The following is a 20440-nucleotide window of genomic DNA, read 5'->3' on the forward strand; positions in this document are numbered from 1 at the left end:
GGGTTGATAATTGAAGTACATTTTGAAGCCGTTTAATTACATGGTGCATCAGATATGGTGGCAGCTCCATCCCTGTTGATACGATAGACACCTGAATAGTCTAACATCGATTGCATGGAAACGTGAACACGAGTTGTATCATGCTTGGCGATTGAATTAGTTATCGTATGATCATAGCTCGCTATTGCAATATTAATTGACGAACTAAGTCGGTATCGTAATCTTCATATTCATCGATTCTTTATTTAAATCCTTTGACCTAAATTGACATTTGCTCAAAGATATGTGTCGGTTACCCATCAGCGAAAGTGAAAACAGTTATACAATTGTTTGCGTAGCAAATACTACCATTTTAATCCGTATTATGCATGAAGGACAGGGAAGTAGGTCACAATTCTGTTTCTTCAGCATAAACATTCGTCGGTCACAAGGGCAATGTTTACAGAAAAAATACGGAATATACACAAAGTCTGCACTATGTTGTTTGATTTTTATTTGCTCATCGTCGGCACTCAGCCTTATGATCTGATTCTAATGACGATGTAGAAACTTGCAACATTTTAGAAATAAAGTTTCTTATCCTTTGTTTATTTTTGACTTTGCGCATCATCAAGATTTTAGTGTTCTGAAAAATATTAATTCGTGAATAATTCAACGCATATGTCTCTTTGGAGCGAACGTTCCATTTTCTCATCATTACCACTTTTGCCAGACATTCATCATCCAATCAATAAGAAGCCCCAGACAACAACGATGATTGCGTTATTCTAAACCAGAAACGACTATTGTCGCATACAGCTCGAGTCTGAGATTGAAGGCTGTCTGATCACTAAAAAAGTAACATCGACTGTATGCTGATACGGTAGCAGCAGCAGTAAACATTGCAATTGAGAGGGAAGGCCTACAATTTTCACCATTAAATTGTTTGTCAACGAGTCAATTTTAATGCGGTGTGTCTCGGACTTACTTATTTATGTTTTCTTTTTCGCGTTCTCTCGCTGGTGGTCACTCGCCTTAGGCCTTGGGCGTATTTGGGTACGTCCTATCATTATGCAATTGCATTGCAGCTATACCCGCAGTTTTATCTTTATGATTGCAGTTTTGCATGTCCCGCAAAGGAAAAAAAAATGCTGCTGTTAAAAATTCATAAATCAACTGTTGTCTTACGTGAGGTAATAGCACCTTGGCGTCCTTGAAGTTCGTAGATGAAATAAAAATCCATTAAGGTTTTATCCAATAACGATTTAGAGTTAAACAGACGAAAACATCATGATCTTGGTACGAACTTGTACAGGAAAATATTAAAACGAGAAGTAGGTCTTTGTAGTAGATTTAGGAATCCAGAATCCACGACACCCGCATTTAACTACCAGGATTTACATAGGGGAAACCGGAACTAGTTGCGGTGTTTTCAGTTTTCAGTTTTTTTCGCTTTGATGTAGGTAGATCTTGCAAAATAGAACACGTGGCACGAAAGAGCAGATTGTTGGCAACATCTCTGATTTTTTAAAAAGTGTTTCATGCATTGTCTCCATTTTTAGAGACAAAAATATGTGACGCGGAAAACCCGCCAACTTACCCCGGCAAAAACTAAGCAATCAAATGCAGATTCAATTACTTCAAGGGTCCTTTTGGAACGTGCTGAATGTCTTTTCGAGGAAACTGTATATTAACCGACATTTGCCATTATATTTCAGTTTCAGTACCCCGGCATTTTGACTTTGACGCGTACTCCCTATTCAAAAGCAAATTTTCGAAATTCTTCGTGCAATTGGCCGGAATAAATGTCTCCTACATTGGCGAGATACACAAGAAAAAGGTTTACTTACTTTGGAGTGAGTTCCAGAAATAAATTTTTTTGATGACTTTTTTTTGCATTGTAAATAGTACCGCCAACTTACCCCAACCGCATATTTTATTAAAATCTATTTTAAAAATAACTTTTGTTTTTGGATTGATGTAATATCTATACGGATACTGAAAGCTCTTTTCACGTGCTATCGAAAAATAGAATCATTCGGGAAATAGACTGAAAATCAGCCTAAATAACGCAAAGTATTTAAAATTTAGAAAATTTACCTGGTATGCTCGAAAACACAATATCACCCACAACTTCCAACAAACAAATCTTTTTGCAACAAAACCACATTGCATAACAGGTTTCACATAACTTGAAGTACACAAGAAGAAGCAGTGCTATATGTCTAGTAGAAACAGAGAAAAAGGGATTCCGCCAACTTACCCCAACCGCCAACTTGCCCCGGGCTCCCCTACATGCATATATTCGTATGTTTGAATTTACACAATGCATTGCTGTGTGATACTTTAACGCATTCAATGGTTCTAGGTTACGATTTTTAGTTTCTGAGAGATGGGTAACTTTAGACTACTCCAACAAACCGATTTTGTCATGAATAAAACCGTTAGAAAGCTTATAAAACCCTTTTCCAACGAGCCATACATTGTCAGAATCCGTTCAAGCCATAAATATTTTGTGAAAATATCTCACTTCAATAATAAAGCGCAAACCTTTTCCAAAGTTGAAGCCCTTGCATAAAGTGTTGCATTGAATAGTGAGTTTTATGTTCGATGGTGTATGAATAACCAGTATTATACTCCTGGCTTAACCGAGAGCAACCGGATCATTGAATACAAAACTTCAAGTGAAAATTTGACTTGCTTTTCAAAAATTAAGGTTAAACAGATTGATGCGCAATACACTGAAGACCCGTTTTTATCAGCCCCTTTGGTGTATCTTTGGTTGACAAAATGGGGCAATGACAAAAGATTTCTATTTATTCTCTTATATAAACCGAATCTATTAAAATGTTTTACATTATTCCGTATACATAGCCTCATAAGTCTGACTGGTTAACGAAATCGGGTCGAAAAGCTGACCAAATTAGGGGCTGATAAAAACGGGTTTTCACTGTAATTCCCAGTTGCATTATTTTTAATATAAATGATAAGAAGAAAAATTTCGTTCTATGGAAAATAAATAATGTCACGACACCGTCTTTTTTGGGTTGGTACCACTGTGTGACGAGGCGAATTAGCGACGGATCATTTTCTCGTCGTAAACGATCCCAGAAATCACCGAAGTGATATTTCCAGGGGAACCTTTTTCCGCCATGCTTCGTTCTCTTTGACGTTTGATTGCGGAAGAGAGATTAGCTCGTTGGACTGATTCTCCCCATTGAGAACGGTTTGTGCTCACTCCTTAACGTTTAGCCGTTGAGTCACCCACCGTTCCGCGAATTCAGCACACTTTTCGACAGTACGGGAAGAATTGTGGCTTATCTAATTCTATGTTGTTTATTCACAAACATGCAATAAATATTTCTAAGCCTATCTGAACCTGCAAAATCATTGACGAATAATAGTCCAAACAAATTTTCACGCAAAAAGTGAATGATCATACGGAACAGCGACGAGCATTATGTTGCAAAACAGTACACTTTACGGAGTGAACAACACAAATTTGGGTATTTTTCCACCGAATGCAAAATTGTTACACTGATGGGTTATAAATTGGTAAATTGATTGTCACCAAGGCTCGGCTTCCATTCCTCGCACTTAAAGTTAGATATCTTCCTGACTCGAAAATCAATCGAAAGACATCTCTATGTTGACATGACTACCGATTATAGCCGCAGCTCATTATTACCTCCACAATTTGTACAAATACGGTTCAATCTAGCGGGGTAAGATCATAAAACTATCTGATGCCAAACGAAGGCATTAACGATAGCTTTTCTTAATTACTGATAAATCAACAAAGACTTTATTAGAACAGAAGCAAACAAAAAACAACATTCTTACATAGAGCTCGATTATTTGATTACTTCCTGGTTGAATAATTCTATTCTAACAAATACATTTCACCATCCAATTAGTCAACAATTGTAAATTCGATAACCAGATCTAACATTTATTATCACCACAGATTATCAGCTAACAGAGCCTATGTGAATATGAATAATCATATATGTACACTTTTAGTTTGCTTTATAAACTTGCACCAAATACACGTACACAAACTCCCGGAAAATGTATTCTCACTACGGCACGTTCAATAAAACGGCGAATGCGATCTCTACTCTAGCTCTCAGAAGAACGTCATCACGGTTGTGATGCTTTATCCGCTAAACTAACAGCTGCAGCCTTTGAAGTTACGTGTACGATAACTTCTCATTGACAATCATTAGGATGGCTCGTGGTTGTATGGAAACAATTAAAGATTATCCTAACTATCATAACACTTTTTGGGTTCTTGTTGTGGTCTTAAATGACTGCAAATGTCCAAGACGATTATGGTTGCTTTCGAGTTTTCAACAGTCAACATTTGTATGGAAATTAGCTTGAGAAACGCAAATTTCTGCATCTTCGTTCACAGAATCTAATTAACTCGAATTGAACAACCAACCCAATGACATTGTAAACCAAAATGTGACAAACAATTTTGCTAGGATTTTGTATAATAATGTAAATGCCACACTCACACTTTATACCAATATTTCAAATCAAATGATCGTAGAACATGAGAATCACAGAGACTTGATATCTTCGAAAGATTATTCACATAAACATACATTGAAAATCTATAAATTAATTTAATACACGTAACAGTGAGATCGAGCCATTTAAATATAATCCATTATATGTGTTTTTTGCCTTAAATTTTTGACGTTCAGGTACGAAAGCTTTTTGTCACACCGAACGTAGAAATTCTGTATTTCATCTTGGAACGTCTTGATGTAATTGTTGTTATTAGCTTTTTAGAAAAAGTAAATTTATTTCCGTATAAGATGAACATGAGAGGGCTTAAGTGAAAATCTTGGCGGATGTCTGAGGTGATTTAAATAGAATACCTTTTGTTGGTGATAAAATAAATAAGATTCAATCCACTTCACTAGATTTGACTCAACCCTCTGTTTTTGAAACTTTAACAATAGCATGGGTGTGTTAAATCGATCAAACGCCTTGTTGAAATGAGCTTCAACATGCCATTAACCATTACAATCAGTAAACAGCTGACAAATTCGAATAGCTTTGTGATAATTGAACGTCCTTTAAAAATCCGTGCTGCATGTCAGATATTCAGTTTTTGATTTAATTGATTGCCAGCCCCTTTTCCAACATATGCATATTTGTGGGAATATTTTTTCCGTGATCCTTGAATTGTGGAAATTCATGTAGTTCTTGCGAAGATTTCAATGTTGTTTTCAACCTGAACTTTCAGTAAACCGCATATCACCAGGAAACTTTTACATTTCGTTTATTCAGCATAACGGAGCCGTGTGCTATTGTATAAATAAAAATACGGTCCATAGAATTCTGCGCAGGGGGTGGGCGTAGCGTAGTTGGTAAATCAATTGCCTTGTACGCAGCGCACCTGGGTTCGAGTCCCGACCCCGCACATAGGGCTAGAAATTTTTCATAAGAGATTTTTCTGACCCGAAGAGGCGAATGACCTTAAGGTTAAAACCTCTATAATCGAAATTGAAAAAAATCTGCGCACGCAATTTGTCAATGCGCGCCGAATCAAGCACCTCTTTTTTTATACTACCATTTGAATCAATGCGACGAACAGAGATAGCAAACGCTGCAAGGAATAATTTGTTCGCATTCAAATGTGTAACTATGTTGAATGAATCAAGGCACACAAAAAAATTATGAAATTTAAACGACATGTAAATCAATACGAATGTAAACATACAAAGCTTGAATCAAAAATTTGATTGAAAATTACGTTAAATGAATGCACTCAATTGGAGCAAAAAGCATACGATTTTACACTTTCATACGTGTAATATTACATGTCATTCATTTTACAGCAATATTGGAGTAAAAATACACTGTGCATTTGTTTTCCGTTTAATGAAACTATAGTTGTCAATGAACGTGTAAAATTATGATTAAATTCGTTGAATAAAGCACGAAAAGTCGTGTGGATTTGTGGTGGAACTCAAAATATTTTTTTCTGTAAAGGGGTTAACATGAATTCGGGTATGTATCCTTCCAACGGCCCAACAATTCCCTCTGCTGCCGTTATCAGCCAGTTGCATCACTTACTAATCATCCCAGAGTGCCCATTCAACCACCGAAACAGGATAATAGCTCGTAAAACAGTACCGGTGGTGACATCGTACGCATGTACCGTGCAAATAAATCACTCATTCATTAGTAAATGAACGTATGTCCCTACCGCGTCTCTTCTCTCAGTCACCATTTAAATTTTTGTTCATGCCTTCGTAAACCGGTGCTTCCTTCGAATGGTGGACGGTATCGTCGTTGTCAGTGCTAAATCATTTACTCATATCTTGACAGAACTTTTTTCATTCTAGGTACAATGCGTCCTCCTGATCAACTGACACAGATATCTAATTTATACAGTATCGATGGCGCGACCACCAATCGTGCAGAGGCGGTTTGTTTTAGTTTCAACTCAAACATCCAACCGAACTTGCATGTTGTTTGGTTCGTAACATATGGCGGAGAGTAGTTTAACCATCGCGGAAGGTATTCTGGTTAGAGCGAGCGACACACAGTCCGACTCATCCATTCAGGGATAGATGATGTCACCTTTTGTTGATATAATGCTGCTGTGGTTAGTCGGTCAGTGGTGACTCTCTCTTACCAAAATGGCATGTGAATGTATTATAGATATGAATTGTTCAATTCCCGCGTTGGCTTTTAGTATGATCAAATCTGAATTTGTCATTTTTTGTGCACGTGGATACGTGTTGTTCAAATGTATTGGGGTTGAATCCCTACGTGCCGTGATTTCATGTGTAGCCTTCTGTTGACTTGAATAATGAATGAAATAGGAAGAGTTCAAGTTTTGGCATGATGTCATGATCTATAGGGGAAGTATCATTTATAGTCAATACATTTACACTGATTCACACGCTTGTACGATACATACATACTATTACGAGATTTTTGCTGATAGCTCAATAATACATATCTTATCCAGTATATCGTACAAGGGACCATCCATATATCACGAAGACAGTTTAGGAGTGCCTAGCGTGTAAATTAAAAAAAGCATCATTTTTGACATAAACACTTAAGGTTGAACAGAGAAGGGGCTACATAAGCTGATTGATTACAAAGTACAGAATTCTCCAAGTCGGGGTAGGCTCCAGGGAAGTGTTTTCAAAAAGCGCGCCCGAAAATTACGCGACACACCTAATGAAATACCGGTGTTGCGTCAACTATGATAAGACCTACATTAAAGCAGATTTCAAACGGTCGCCTGGACAGATTATTTCACATGAAAGCACTAGTTTACTATGGATGGCCGTTGCAAATTAAAAAAGCTGGCAAAATTCGTATCGAGCTACCTTATTTGGATTCAGTGATTTGGTAGGCCATATGTACTTGTGTCAAATGTAGTAAACCTTTCGTGACCAAAGACATCATGAACGGTGAGATTTACAAAACTGAGGGTCTGCAAAACTGCTTCTGTCGTTTTTGGGTCAGCATGATCAAAAACCTTTGTTTTGGCCTAATTTAGAACCATGTTACTATTCCAAAACCGTAAAAATAGTATATATCTAATGCGGTTAATTTTGTGCCAAAAGATATGCACCCATCAAACTGTCCTGAGCTCCATCAATAAATTTGGCCACATTCAAGAATTTCGCCAACTTAACTTGCGAGTAGTTCGGATTTTCGCGGTTCGCAAGTAACATTTTGCTGCGTTGTTCCTCTTACTTCGATGCCATTTTCACAACTGATGAGAAAATGTCAAAATCAAACAGTAGACATGATGCTGTATATATTCATCTTTAAAATTATGGGTTTTTATGTAGGATGAAAAAATGCGTCAAATTTAAGTTGACCTAGAACCTAAGCTATTCCCAATTAAATTGTTTGACATTGTTTGACATATACACACTCAAACTTTTTGCGATCTCGAACGAGTAGAATGGTTTTCGTTATCAATTTATTGTGATTGCATAACCTTGATATATGAGAACTTTTCTTTCTATATAGGTACTTACTAACGTTACCCTTTCACATAATATGCTAACCTCCTTCAACATCCTCCTAATAAAAAAAAATATAAAATGTGATAATAGCGGCGTAGTAATCGAATGAGTAAATAAACAAAAAGATGCTCTAATATGCAGTAACGTTGTTCAAAAACTATTGTAGAAATAGTTACCCACTCGAACAAAAACAACTAAATATTCAATACCCAAACGGTCTTTCGGCAAATACGATGCCTGCAATGCTGTGTAATTTAGTACTTGTACTTGTACCATGTACGCGGCTGTTGTTCTGTTGTTTTTTCTCTTAAAAAAGTTTAATTTTCATGTCTCCCAACAGAAATGTAGAGCACAGCCATGATCTTTTTTGTTCTCTATGCTCTACCCATGTGATGATTTTTTTTTGCCATCTTTTAGACTGCAACATATTTCCTTAAGACAATATACACGACATCGATGGTCATGCACGATTAAATACCGTTTAATGTCTTCATTGGTAGGAGACCGCTGAAGTAATCACGGCGTTCAGCGTTAACTAACGGAAGGAAATGTTTATGTCGCCGTGTTTTGTCAGTGTATCACGCGGAAACCCAATCGGAACGAATCTTTACGCTCTGATTAATAGCAGACGTATGTCGATCGTTAAGCCATTTCCACTTCCCATTTTCCAGGCTTAAAAAATCAGTAAATTGTGGTGTAGGTTTTGCAACCTTCTACGGCACATGCAGATTAGCAAAATTATGACGATGATGGCGGGTCGGGCTATGAATAATAGCCGTGGTTATCATGTCGGCTACTTAATTAGATCATACCATTGGAATTTGTTGTTTGTTTTAAACGCTCTGCATAGTCTATACCTACATTAAATTGGTATAAGCATATGATTCATTGAGTTCCTAAAGCAGTGGACTAACGGCAGTTATCAGTAAATTTTTTCATCGCTCAAAGTGGTATTTCCTCAAAACAAGTTAATTTGTTGAGTTGTCGCGAAAGTAAAATAAAAATCCAACCGGTTATTTAACCCACTTTTTCAACAATTATAATTCTTTGATATGATACGTTACATATACTACACTGATATTTTTTTTAATTACTTAAAACTAGTTGAAATGCAATTTGATATTTCTTTAACTCTTCATATCCATCAACAGATATTCTAAAACCAAAATGATGTGCGTTTTAATTCTAGAGCACACATACACGAAATCAATAGTAATTAAAACAATAAAAAGCACACCCAAAATGAATCTTTGAGAGCCACCCAACCACCACAAGCAATCTCATTATCATTGCTGCTGCATTGCCTTTTGTTTTGTTTCATTATTTTCTCTGCTGCTATAAATAGCTCGTGACCTGAAATTTCTAGTAAAAAATGCTGATATCAGATTCTAGATTAGAATCGACAAACTTCTATTCGGTAAAAACACCTCTTTACTACCCGTACCATGACAACACACTGGTGAAGGTTGGATGTTGTTGGCTCGGATCAAAACTTGTCGAAAGTAAACAAAGTTCATTTCATATCGTCAAACTGGCGCCCAGGTGGTGAAATCGTTAGAATTCAACGGGTTGCTGGAGCGTTGCCAGAAAATCTTTATTTCCCAGATTGAATTTTAGGAAACTTCCCAGTTAAGCTCAGCCGGAATGCTAGCTGGTTCTAATTCGTATTCCGGTTTCAGTGACACAACCGATTCTAGTTAAAATCGGTTGTGTTACTGGTGCCGGAAAACCAATTAGAACCAGCTAGAATTCCGGCTCATTTACGGTTGAACATTACTGGATGCCGGTAATCATCCGATACCCTTCAGGAATCTCTGTTTAAGGGGTACCATTTCGATGCGGCTTAGCCTCAACACTTTCATCAAATCAAAACAAACTGCGAGAGCAGAATCAGACTGATCAAAGCAATAAGCACAAGGCATCCGAGGTGGAACCGGAGAACAGTCTTAACTATAAGCAGCGCACTAGTCTTTAGCAAGATATACTACGGTATTGAGCTAACCTGCCAGAATCGAAAAGGTCTGGTCAAGATCCTTGCCCCACTATATCACCGAGCAATCAGAGTGGCATTAAATTTACTTCCCAGCACTCCAGCCGAGGTGGCTTGTGTGGAAGCAGGAGTACTCCCCTTCCAATGGGAGTCTGCAAGAGTAATGATCAAACGAATTGTAGGATGGCTAGAAAGAACGGCTGGGAATGGTGGAGTCTTAGAACAAATCGCCAACGAAATACACCTCGAATACGCAGGGGCCGAGTTACCACCAATAGCGACTCAGTGAATGACCCTGAGGGTTAAAGCTCACAAATAAACAATAATAATAATAATACTAATTTACGCGGTTTCCATTTACGCTGATTTTGAAATTTACGCGGTTTTCATTTACGCGGTTTTCATTTACGCGGATTTCGAAATTTACGCGGTTTTCATTTACGCGGATTTTGAAATTTACGCGGTTGTTATTTACGCGGCCTGTATCCCCCGCGTAAAAAAACCTGAGTGTATTTCTTACCTTAGAGATCCGAAAAATGCAAAAATTAGAAGATTTTTTTTAAATTTTGCACTGTCAGACCCCCTTAAGGGGAACTTAAGGTAAATAATCAGAAAAGGTTACGAGGCTATATCTAAGAACCAAAGAAGAATATTTTAAGAGCTTCGGTTTATTAAAAACACAGAAAAATATATGTCACGATTTTCTCAATGTCCCTGTTTTATCTGCTTAAAATTCACCAAGGGGCTGATAAAAACGGGTCTTAACTGTAATGTTAACGGGAGAATATCAGCTATCAACTGATGTCACTGAAATTGTTCAGCTCTGGCCCGAATAGCCCTGAACACTCATTTCGCACAAAAGTGTCGAGCGTCTTGAAAATATCTGTATTTTCACTTAAACAAAAATCATTCCATAAACTAGGATCCAAGCGTTCCAAAATACTTACCTGTTATTTTTTCACTTTTATTGGTTACTTTTATCTCGATTTTGTCATTATAGTGTTTTTTTTGTTTTGAGGATGGTAAAAAAATGAAACATGTTGTAACTTCTTTTTAAAAAAAAACTGAAGAAAAAGATTAATCTGTCAAAATTAATGTTTCAGAATGGTGGTTCCACGAATATGTACGACAGTCAGAAAATCTTACGATCACCTATGGAAGAATCTGATGAATAGTCATCCCATTAAGTAGGTGAAGCGTCAGTACTTCCCGTCTACCTTATCCTTTATCCATGGCCGGCAGTGGTGGCTATCATGCTTTTGTTGTTTTAATATGGGTCACATTGATTTGAATTTCTACTAACTATTTCCTAAGCAACTCCTATTATATACTCAGCCGTCAAAGATGATTAAGTCTGTGTGTAATCCGCCAAAATCATCGTCACAACGCAATGCAACACGTTGAAATGGAAAGTTGAAACGATCCGGGTTAAAATCTGTGATGACTCCACACATGCTATAATTACTACATCAGAATGGTAATTTTAACAGAAGATTATTACGATATGATCTAGCTGTGACCCGAGCAACACCCTTTTTCATTTCGATTATAGAGGTTTTAACCTTAAGGTCATTCACCTCTTCGGGTTAGAAAAATCTCTTATGAATAATTTCCAACCCTATGTGCGCGGTCGAGACTCGAACCCAGGTGCGCTGTGTACAAGGCAATCGATTTACCAACTACGCTAAGCCCACCCCAGCAACACCCTTTGTTGACTAGCAGTTTCTGCAATATAATTCGTTGAAAAGAAGCATGCATTACCCAGTATTCAACTGATTCAGCAATTAAAAAAGCTCACCAGTAAAAGTTTATGGTTATCCAACAAACCGCGGCCATTACATGTTTTGCAATTGTTGCTTGGGGACATTTATGTTGATTTGTTCGAAAATAGCCAAATGACCATTATTTCAAATTACCTTTATGAACACTGACTACTATGCCAAATGACTATTATGCTAACTGGTATTATGTCAGTTGGCATTGTGCCAAATGGGGTAGATCCATATAGAGAGCTGTAAAGCTGCAAAGCACCTGAGCTATCGTAATAGCAAGAAAAGTTAACATTATTACATGGGATTGTCGCTTGCATATAATGCAAGATATTTTTGTTTCGGGTGTACTTAACACGAACTGCGAAACAAATTACGATATACCCTTAGGGACTGTTTCGAAGTTGCATGTAAGAACAAAAAAGAAAACAATAACTGGTGCAGTCATCGTCTATTTGTTATCAATGTTGTAGTTCAACCTATTAGTTTGCTTCACTAACAACCGGTTCACTTCACAGCGGTGTCTCATCCATTTATAGATTGCGCGCCACGCCTATTATGAAACCGATGCCGGCGAAGACGTCGAAGAAGTAAACAAAACTGAAACAGATACCGCTACTGATAATGCTGGTCGGAATTTAAACAATAAATAATGATCCCGAGAAACGAACGAATGTGGTAACGGCTTAAATGAGGCATAACTGGAATTTTATTAAACAATTATATCAAGCCCAGCCGAAAAAACTCGTTTGATACAGCTTCAAGTAAATTCCATCATATGGATTACGACAAAAGAGCAACATCCTTGCTGTTCTACCAAAACGATTCATTTTTGTTGATCTTATTTTTTATGAGACCATCCCTCAACAAGTTGGGCTTTGCTTTATGCAAACTGGCAGACGTCTTTACGTAAGATTCATTCTTCGGGGCGAGTGAAACACGTATCCTCGCGGGTATTTCAACAAGCAGAACATGCCCACTAATGGTGAAAATCTGTCTTAAGTCAGTTTGAATTGCGTGGTCGAGCCAAAATGTACAGGCATGACCTTTCCCCTTTCATGCGTTCTCGTTTGGACGAAACTTAAGAAATTTATGACATCAAATTGTGATTTATGGGATTGAAATTCAGCAGTCAACCACATTGCACTTTGAGTTTTCAGTGATGCATTTCGAAATGAAAAAGGAACATCAAAGATAGATGTGTAGTTAAGGATTGGCCAGCAGCATGACTGTCCACAGCAGAGCATACATTTCGTTAAAGTTTCTTCTCAAAGTTATCCCACATGAAATGTCCCGACTGTCCTTTCTGAAAGTTTCGTTTTTATATACAGTATGTTAGAAAAGTTTATCCACCCCCACCACAAAATCAGTATTCGTTCAATATTCTTGACAAAATCGTTCAAAAGTACATTTTTATTCGCATGTTTTATTGTTTATGCACTAGATCATCAAATTCATTACAAAAATATTTGCATTTCTCCTTGTGGGCTCTGACTCTGTACAATTGAAAATAGTCGTAGGTAGGTAATAGAAAGGTGCCAAAAATCCACCCTAATGAGCCTAGTTACATTTTAGCTTACACATATAGGTTGCTGTTACACAGATTTCTGGAAATAACTCCAAATAATACGTAATGGAACATCATCAAAATTGAAAAAAATTATAACCCGAGATGCTTCTTATTCGTAAGAATTACATTACAAAAGTTAGGCACAACCTCAAAAAGTGTTTTTGTCTTATATCAAGAAAGCATAAGGGTTAGAAATTCAGAGACTGGTCAAACTATTTTGAACTCAACGAAGCAAAATTATGTTTTATAAGTAACTATGATGGCTAAGGTGATGAATAATGAGTATGAAATACACTTGATACCACAAATAACTAATACAATTGACAAATTATTTGGTATACTTCTAATAAAGTGTAAAAACATATACAGTTATTTGGAGGCAAAATGTTTAATTCCATATTTTAAACAATCATTCACAGAGCTCCTGTAGACTCTTTATTTACGTCTAACATCATAATCAGACCCAAAAAGCATTGTTTTAGTCTTGTTCGACGAAATTTTTCTTTCCCATATGTCTATGGCCCATAAAATGTGTTCTCGAGTTAATAATGGTCTTTTTATCAAATTCTTCTACTAAAAAGTTTGATATTTAAATACAACGCTACCCTTTCATACCGCATTGGAGTATCCAATTCCGAATTGTTTCCAATGTCTACTGAATTTTAAGTTTATTATCGAACTACTTTACGAACGTAGAAGCCTGCAAGCCAAGCATTTTTGTAATGCATTTGATGAGCTAGTCCATAAACAATACACGGTGTTCCTAAAACCGTTATTAACAAAAAATGACCATAAATTTGTCATACGGCATTCGAAAGATACAGTATCCAAGCATCTTCTCAATGAATTTCAAAATGATCCATCGAGGGATTCGAGAGAAATTGCAATTTGAAGTTTTATGACACGTTTCATAAGGCTTCCAGCGACCACCCACGGGTTTGATCCTATCTCTATAAACAAAAAATATTTGTCTACTTATTTAGTACATGGCATTCGAAAGATATAGTAATCAAGTATATCCCCTGCAAGTTTAAAAATATTTCATTGACGGAATCAAAATTTATAACGGTTTGGATGTGGTATGCGGTCGTAGATGGGTTTTCTACTAGACTTCAAGCGTGAATCCATGTTTGTCCATTGACTATTTAGAACGTTTATACGTGTCGCGGTTTTTAAAGGAAAACCTTACCATTTAGTTATATAAATATAATGTACAAAAGATGTTATTTATATGGTGCACTGAAAAAATATGAAAATAGGGTTGTCTACCAAACGTTAAATATAATGTGTAAATGAAAAAAATTGATAAAAGTCGGAATGTTTACTTCAAAAGGCCATATCTCAATGGTTTGTTGACCGATTCTAATTATTTTTTCATTATTGAACAGGTATTTCATCGTTAATTTTCATTAGGAAGAATATAAAATGGAGTCATCTACATCAACAAATATACAATATAATTGATCTCAACTATATTTATTATCATTATTCCGTGAATATTTTTGTTTTAACCCATTATATCCTAGCGTATGAAATTTCATACGCAGAACTATCCATCGTTTATCGTGTATTTACTGTAGAATTTTGGCATCTAACTGCTTTATTATTGCACTAATGGGATCTTAACGCCTCATATTTCATTGTGAAACTAGACTGCTGCCATTTTTTGTAATTTTATTTACATTTTTGAACCGTGTATAGTAGGGGCAAATGGCGGCTGAAAAGTAAGCAATACATTTAATTAGATTTTATTGTTGGAATTCGTTCTAATAATTCTATTATGTGACGAAACGTTCCCACAGGTATAAAAGAAATGTTGTCTATCAGAAAATCCGAAGAAATATGTGAAACAACTTAAAATTTGTTGTTTTTATTTAATCGCACGAAATTTTTTGCACAAGATATTTTCATTCTCAAAACCATTTTAAACGGTGATTTTATTTTTCCAATAATCTTTGATACATTTTTTGATGGAATTGAAGATATCACTGCATTTGGCTCACTTTTTGAAACCCCTGGGATATAATGGGTTAAAAATAGCGGTCTATCCATGTTTATATACTAGTTGATTGCAATTGCTGTATAAACATCTGAATGTCAAATTTTCATGATAAGTTCAATTCGACAATAAAACTGACAATAGTTAGAGATATGAGCAGATGAACTTGTACTAATAACATCCCCTTTGACCAGTTTTAACATCTGTCAACCCAACCAGCGAATCACGATTGTACAAAATTTCCAACAAAGACCGTATCATTATATAAATTGATCTGAATCAGCAAATACCCTCATATTTTTTAAATTTATGGTTTTATTTTTCCATGATTTGTAGTTTGCGTTCGTTGCATTCCACTAATGTATAGAAATTGATAGGTCGTCGTTTTGAATATAAAGATATTCACTAAATAGTGATAATACATATAGTTGAGGATAATTATGTTGTCTATTGTTTGAAGCAGGCAACTCTATTTTATATTCTTCTTAATGAAAATTAACGATGAGACGTCTACTTTTTCAATAATGAAAAAATAATTAGAATCGGTCAACAATCCATTGAGAGATGGCCTTTTGAAGTAAACATTCCGACTTTTATCCATTTTTTTTCAATTTACACATTATATTTAACGTTTGGTAGACAACCCTATTTTCATTTTTTTTTCAGATAAATTTCATATAAATAACACCTTTTGTACTTTATATTTATATAATTAAATGGTAAGGTTTTCCTTTAAAAACCGCGACACGTATAAACGATCTAAACAGTCAATGAACAAACATGGATTCACGCTTGAAGTCTGGTAAAAAACCCATCTATGACCGCATACCACATCCAAACCGTTATAAATTTCGATTCCGTCAATGAAATATTTTCAACCTTGCAGGGGATATACTTGATTACTATATCTTTCGAATGCCATGTACTAAATAAGTAGACATTTTTTGTTTATAGAGATAGGACCAAACCCGTGGGTGGTCGCTGGTAGCCTTATGAAACGTGTCATAAAACTTCAAATTGCAATTTCTCTCGAATCCCTCGATGAAATTCATTGAGAAGATGCTTGGATACTGTATCTTTCGAATGCCGTATGACAAATTTATGGTCATTTTTTTGTTAATAACGGTTTTAGGAACACCGTAAATAGAAACATGCAAATAAAAATGTACCTTGGAACGATTTTGTCAAGAATATCGAACAAATACTGATTTAGTGACGGGGGTGGATAAACTTGTTTACATTGTAAATCATGCTTTAATCTTAATACGTGTGAGAGGCAGTTACTTTTGATATGTAGAGTGCAGAGTGACACGGTCGGGAATCCGAGACATTTTCTGAATTGATTACAAATGATTACATAAAGATTGGTAGTTTTATAGCTTTATCATATCCCACCGTATCGATGGAACAACAAATTGATGAAATAACCCTGACACTATCTGAAACCTCCATATCACTTTATATTTTGATATACTTAGTAGCAAAGTCTCTACCAGGCCAATAATCAGTTTTTCAGAAAATCAATGAGCAATAAATCATCGCTAGGTATAAGAAAATTACTTGAACAACAAGAACTAAAATTCTCCAACAGATTTCTCAGCCAGATGGCTACTGAAGACGCAGATGTAAAAAGGTATTCAACACTAGGAAAACATTTTCTCGTTCACATATTACCCATTTTCGCTTATCGCTAATTTATGACCACGCATATAGGTACTAAAATGCAACGGTTCATGTTTTTTTTTGGCGAAGCAGCATTCTTAATTGAAGCATTTTTCGCTACAGCACTCATCCGCCTAGATTTTATTATTGTGATGTTGGAAAAACAGATCATCTCCTGGCGATGTTTTTGTCTTAAAATAAAACACAGATACATTAACTTAGTACTAATTTTCTTTCTTTTTCTCCGTTTTATTGCAGAACGATACAAACACAGCTTTCCTCCGAGCAGCCAGAGCTGGTGATCTACAAAAACTAATAGAGTACCTCGAAACGGGACAAGTCACAGATATAAACACATGCAATGCGGTAAGTGGACTAATATGGTTGTGTTTTATTAGCACGGGATGTGAGTCGAAGACAAGCACTCCGAACAACGTGGCCACCTTCAGTATAGTTTTAGTATAAAACTAAAATAAGACGGATGAGGGGATGCGTTTGGGTTTCAATTTAACGTCAGAATGTTCCAACTCCTGATTGTTTTTTACATTTAGCTTAATATTTGATTATATTGTTCAGTTTACATTACATTTCTAATTCAATATATTGAGTGTTCAGTTCAGCCACAAGAGGTGAATTTTCATTCCTATTGTCTACACAATTCGGTTAATTATTATTAAAATATAATACGCTTTTGCAGTTAAGGGGTTTCTTACCTTTTTGCGAGAAAAATTTGAAGAAAGTATAAATTTATATAAAGGCATAAAGTAATGATTTTATTACATCAAAATTATAGTATTTTGATAGTACATTTTGCAGTGAAAAAAAATTAGCACGAGTTAATAAAAATGTATTGGGAATTGGCGCAGTTATGGTTTTCCCCCGAAGCCTTTTTGCCTTTCTCATATGAAGAAAGGCTATGCAATCACTGCAAAAATCGAAAAAGCTGTCATACACCATTCGATTCAGTTCGTCGAGATCGGCAAATGTCTGTGTGTGTGTATGTATGTATGTGTGTGTCATTTAAACTAACACAATTTTCTCAGAGATGGCTGAACTGATTTTCGCAAACTCAGTTTCATATGAAAGGAATAACGCTCCCATAAGCTGCTATTGAATTTTTAGTTGATCCGACTTCCGGTTCCGGAGTTACGGGTTGAAGAGTGCGGTCACACAGCAAATTCCCATATAAACTGGTACCACCATGATGTTCAAATGATGTAAATCATATTAAAATTGATGTAACATTACTCTAGTTTGCGGGTCTGGATCACTAATGATCAGTCAAAGCAGCTTTGACCACATTGGCCACCTATGACGGATCATGATGCCCCCGGGGAACCCGCCAAGTTCCTAAGCTAATATCACACCCATTCCCCAACGAATTCTCTACCGATTTTTATAAACTTGATTTTAAATGAAAGATACAGTAATACCATTGACTGCTGCTGAATTTCTTTCGGTTCTGACTCTTGCTTCCGGAGTTACAAGGGTGTTAGTAAGGATACACTGGAATTTCCTATATAAATCGGTACAATCGTAATACCTCAGAGGCTAAAAACTATTGAAATGGTCACCAAATTACTTCTAATCGCAGATCTAGATCACTGATTGCCAATCAAACATTCTTTGAATATATTGTCCACTATCGACGATTCCGGAAGTCCGGAATTCCGGGCATATTCCACAATTAAAGTCACATCGGTTCTTCGGTGATGACTGAACCGATTTTGTCAAACCAAGTCTCAAATGGAAGGCAAAATATGCAGTTGAGTATTGCGTCGCCGCCCCTCCCCCCGCCTTGCCCTTACACCTCCCTCCTTCATCACTTCCCTCCCCTTGGACCACCCTCACGCCCGCATTTTCTTTATCCACCCCGTATACCAAAATAAGATGAAGGATTTCTGACGCATCCTCCACTCCCACTCTACTAACTCCCCACTCCCTCCACTTTCAAACCCATTCCACCAACATTTCAAAATATAATCACATGAAGTTAACATTGAACTCATGCTGATTAAGCTAATTAAATATTATTCTTTTGCCTTTCTCATATAGAAAGGTTATGCAATTGCTCCAAAAACCGACTTTCTATCCGAGGCCCGCAGGGCCGAGTCTCATATAACATTCGACTCAGTTCGCCGAGATCGTAAAATATCTGTGTGTATGTATGTGTGTATGTATGTGTGTATGTATGTGTGTATGTATGTATGTATGTGTGTATGTGAGGATTTGTTAACAAAATGTCCACATCGGTTTCTCGGAGATGGCTGAACCGATTTTTACAAACTAAGATTCAAATGAAAGGTATAATATTCCCATAGGTTGCTATTGAATTTCATTTTCAACCGACATCTTGTTCCGGATTACGAGTTGAAGAGTATGGTTACAAAACAAAATTTGTTGATTTGTCCACATCGGTTTCTCGGAATTTTCTGAACTGATTTTGACAAACTTGATTTTAAATGAAAGGTCCATCAGCTGCTGTTGAATTTTGTGTGGATCCGAGTTCTGGTTCCTGAATTACAGGGTGATACGTACGATCACGCAGCAAATCCCGATTCTAACGAATTCTGCGATGAATGTAAAAAGGTGAATTTTTTTTCCAAAATGTAAACACATTTGTTGAATTTGTAGATTTAGGTCACTAACAGTCATTCAAAGTCTCTTTGGCCACACTGGCCACCATCGACGGATCCGGAAGCATCCAAATTCAGAATAACGGTTATATTGGTTTCTCGAAAATGGCTAGACCGATTTGATCAATTTAGTCTCAAATGAAAGGTGTTGCATCCCCGGAAACCGATATCAAATTCCATCTCCATCCGACTTCCGGTTCCGGAGTTACGGCTTGTGGAGTGCGATCACATAGAAAACTCCGATTCAAACCGATACCGCGATGAATGCAAATAGGTGCTCTTATATATACTTACCAAGTGTAATAAGAATGAAAGACATTTCCATAATGTTATATTGTACGAACCAGATATTAAATCATAGTTTGGAGAAATGAGAAAGGCACAATTGCACCGCTAGGTGGATTAAAACAGGTTTTTATTTTAGAGGCTGGCAGTGATCACGATTGAAGTCCAACAGATCAACTAAAATCCAAAAACCCATTAGTAAAGGAGTATTCCTCGTACCTTAACGATTAGTTGAATAAATAATAATTTTTTTGTTGAATACGGAAACGTTTTTCCCAAAAAACTAAAAAAATCTTATCCATGAAATAAAAATTTATTCATATAACTAACTACGAACAATTGAAAAAAAATTAAGAAATCAACCGAATTTCTAGTTTTTCAGCAATCATGATCACGAAAAAAAAAACGATATTTCGAGATAATCGAGTTTGACATTTCAAATATCAAATATCAAAAATATTCTCAAGGCGTTATACTTTCAGATAAAGTAATAAAAAAAATTAAAATTCATGTTCATCATGTTTCACCG

At 36.2% G+C, this 20440-nt stretch overlaps 1 protein-coding gene across 7 annotated transcripts in view; it reads left to right on the forward strand.

Annotated features, from left to right (window-relative positions):
* LOC131682523 (ankyrin-3) overlaps nt 1–20440 on the forward strand; it is a 174589-nt gene that overhangs the window by 83925 nt on the left and 70224 nt on the right. For all 7 annotated transcript variants that reach the window (XM_058964053.1, XM_058964058.1, XM_058964059.1 and 4 more), the window contains exon 2: nt 17249–17356. In XM_058964053.1, coding sequence (XP_058820036.1) covers nt 17249–17356 — 108 coding nt within the window. The remainder of the gene's footprint in view (nt 1–17248; nt 17357–20440) is intronic.

The sequence above is a fragment of the Topomyia yanbarensis genome, chromosome 2, assembly GCF_030247195.1.
Source record: "Topomyia yanbarensis strain Yona2022 chromosome 2, ASM3024719v1, whole genome shotgun sequence".
Classification (NCBI taxonomy): Eukaryota; Metazoa; Arthropoda; class Insecta; order Diptera; family Culicidae; genus Topomyia; species Topomyia yanbarensis.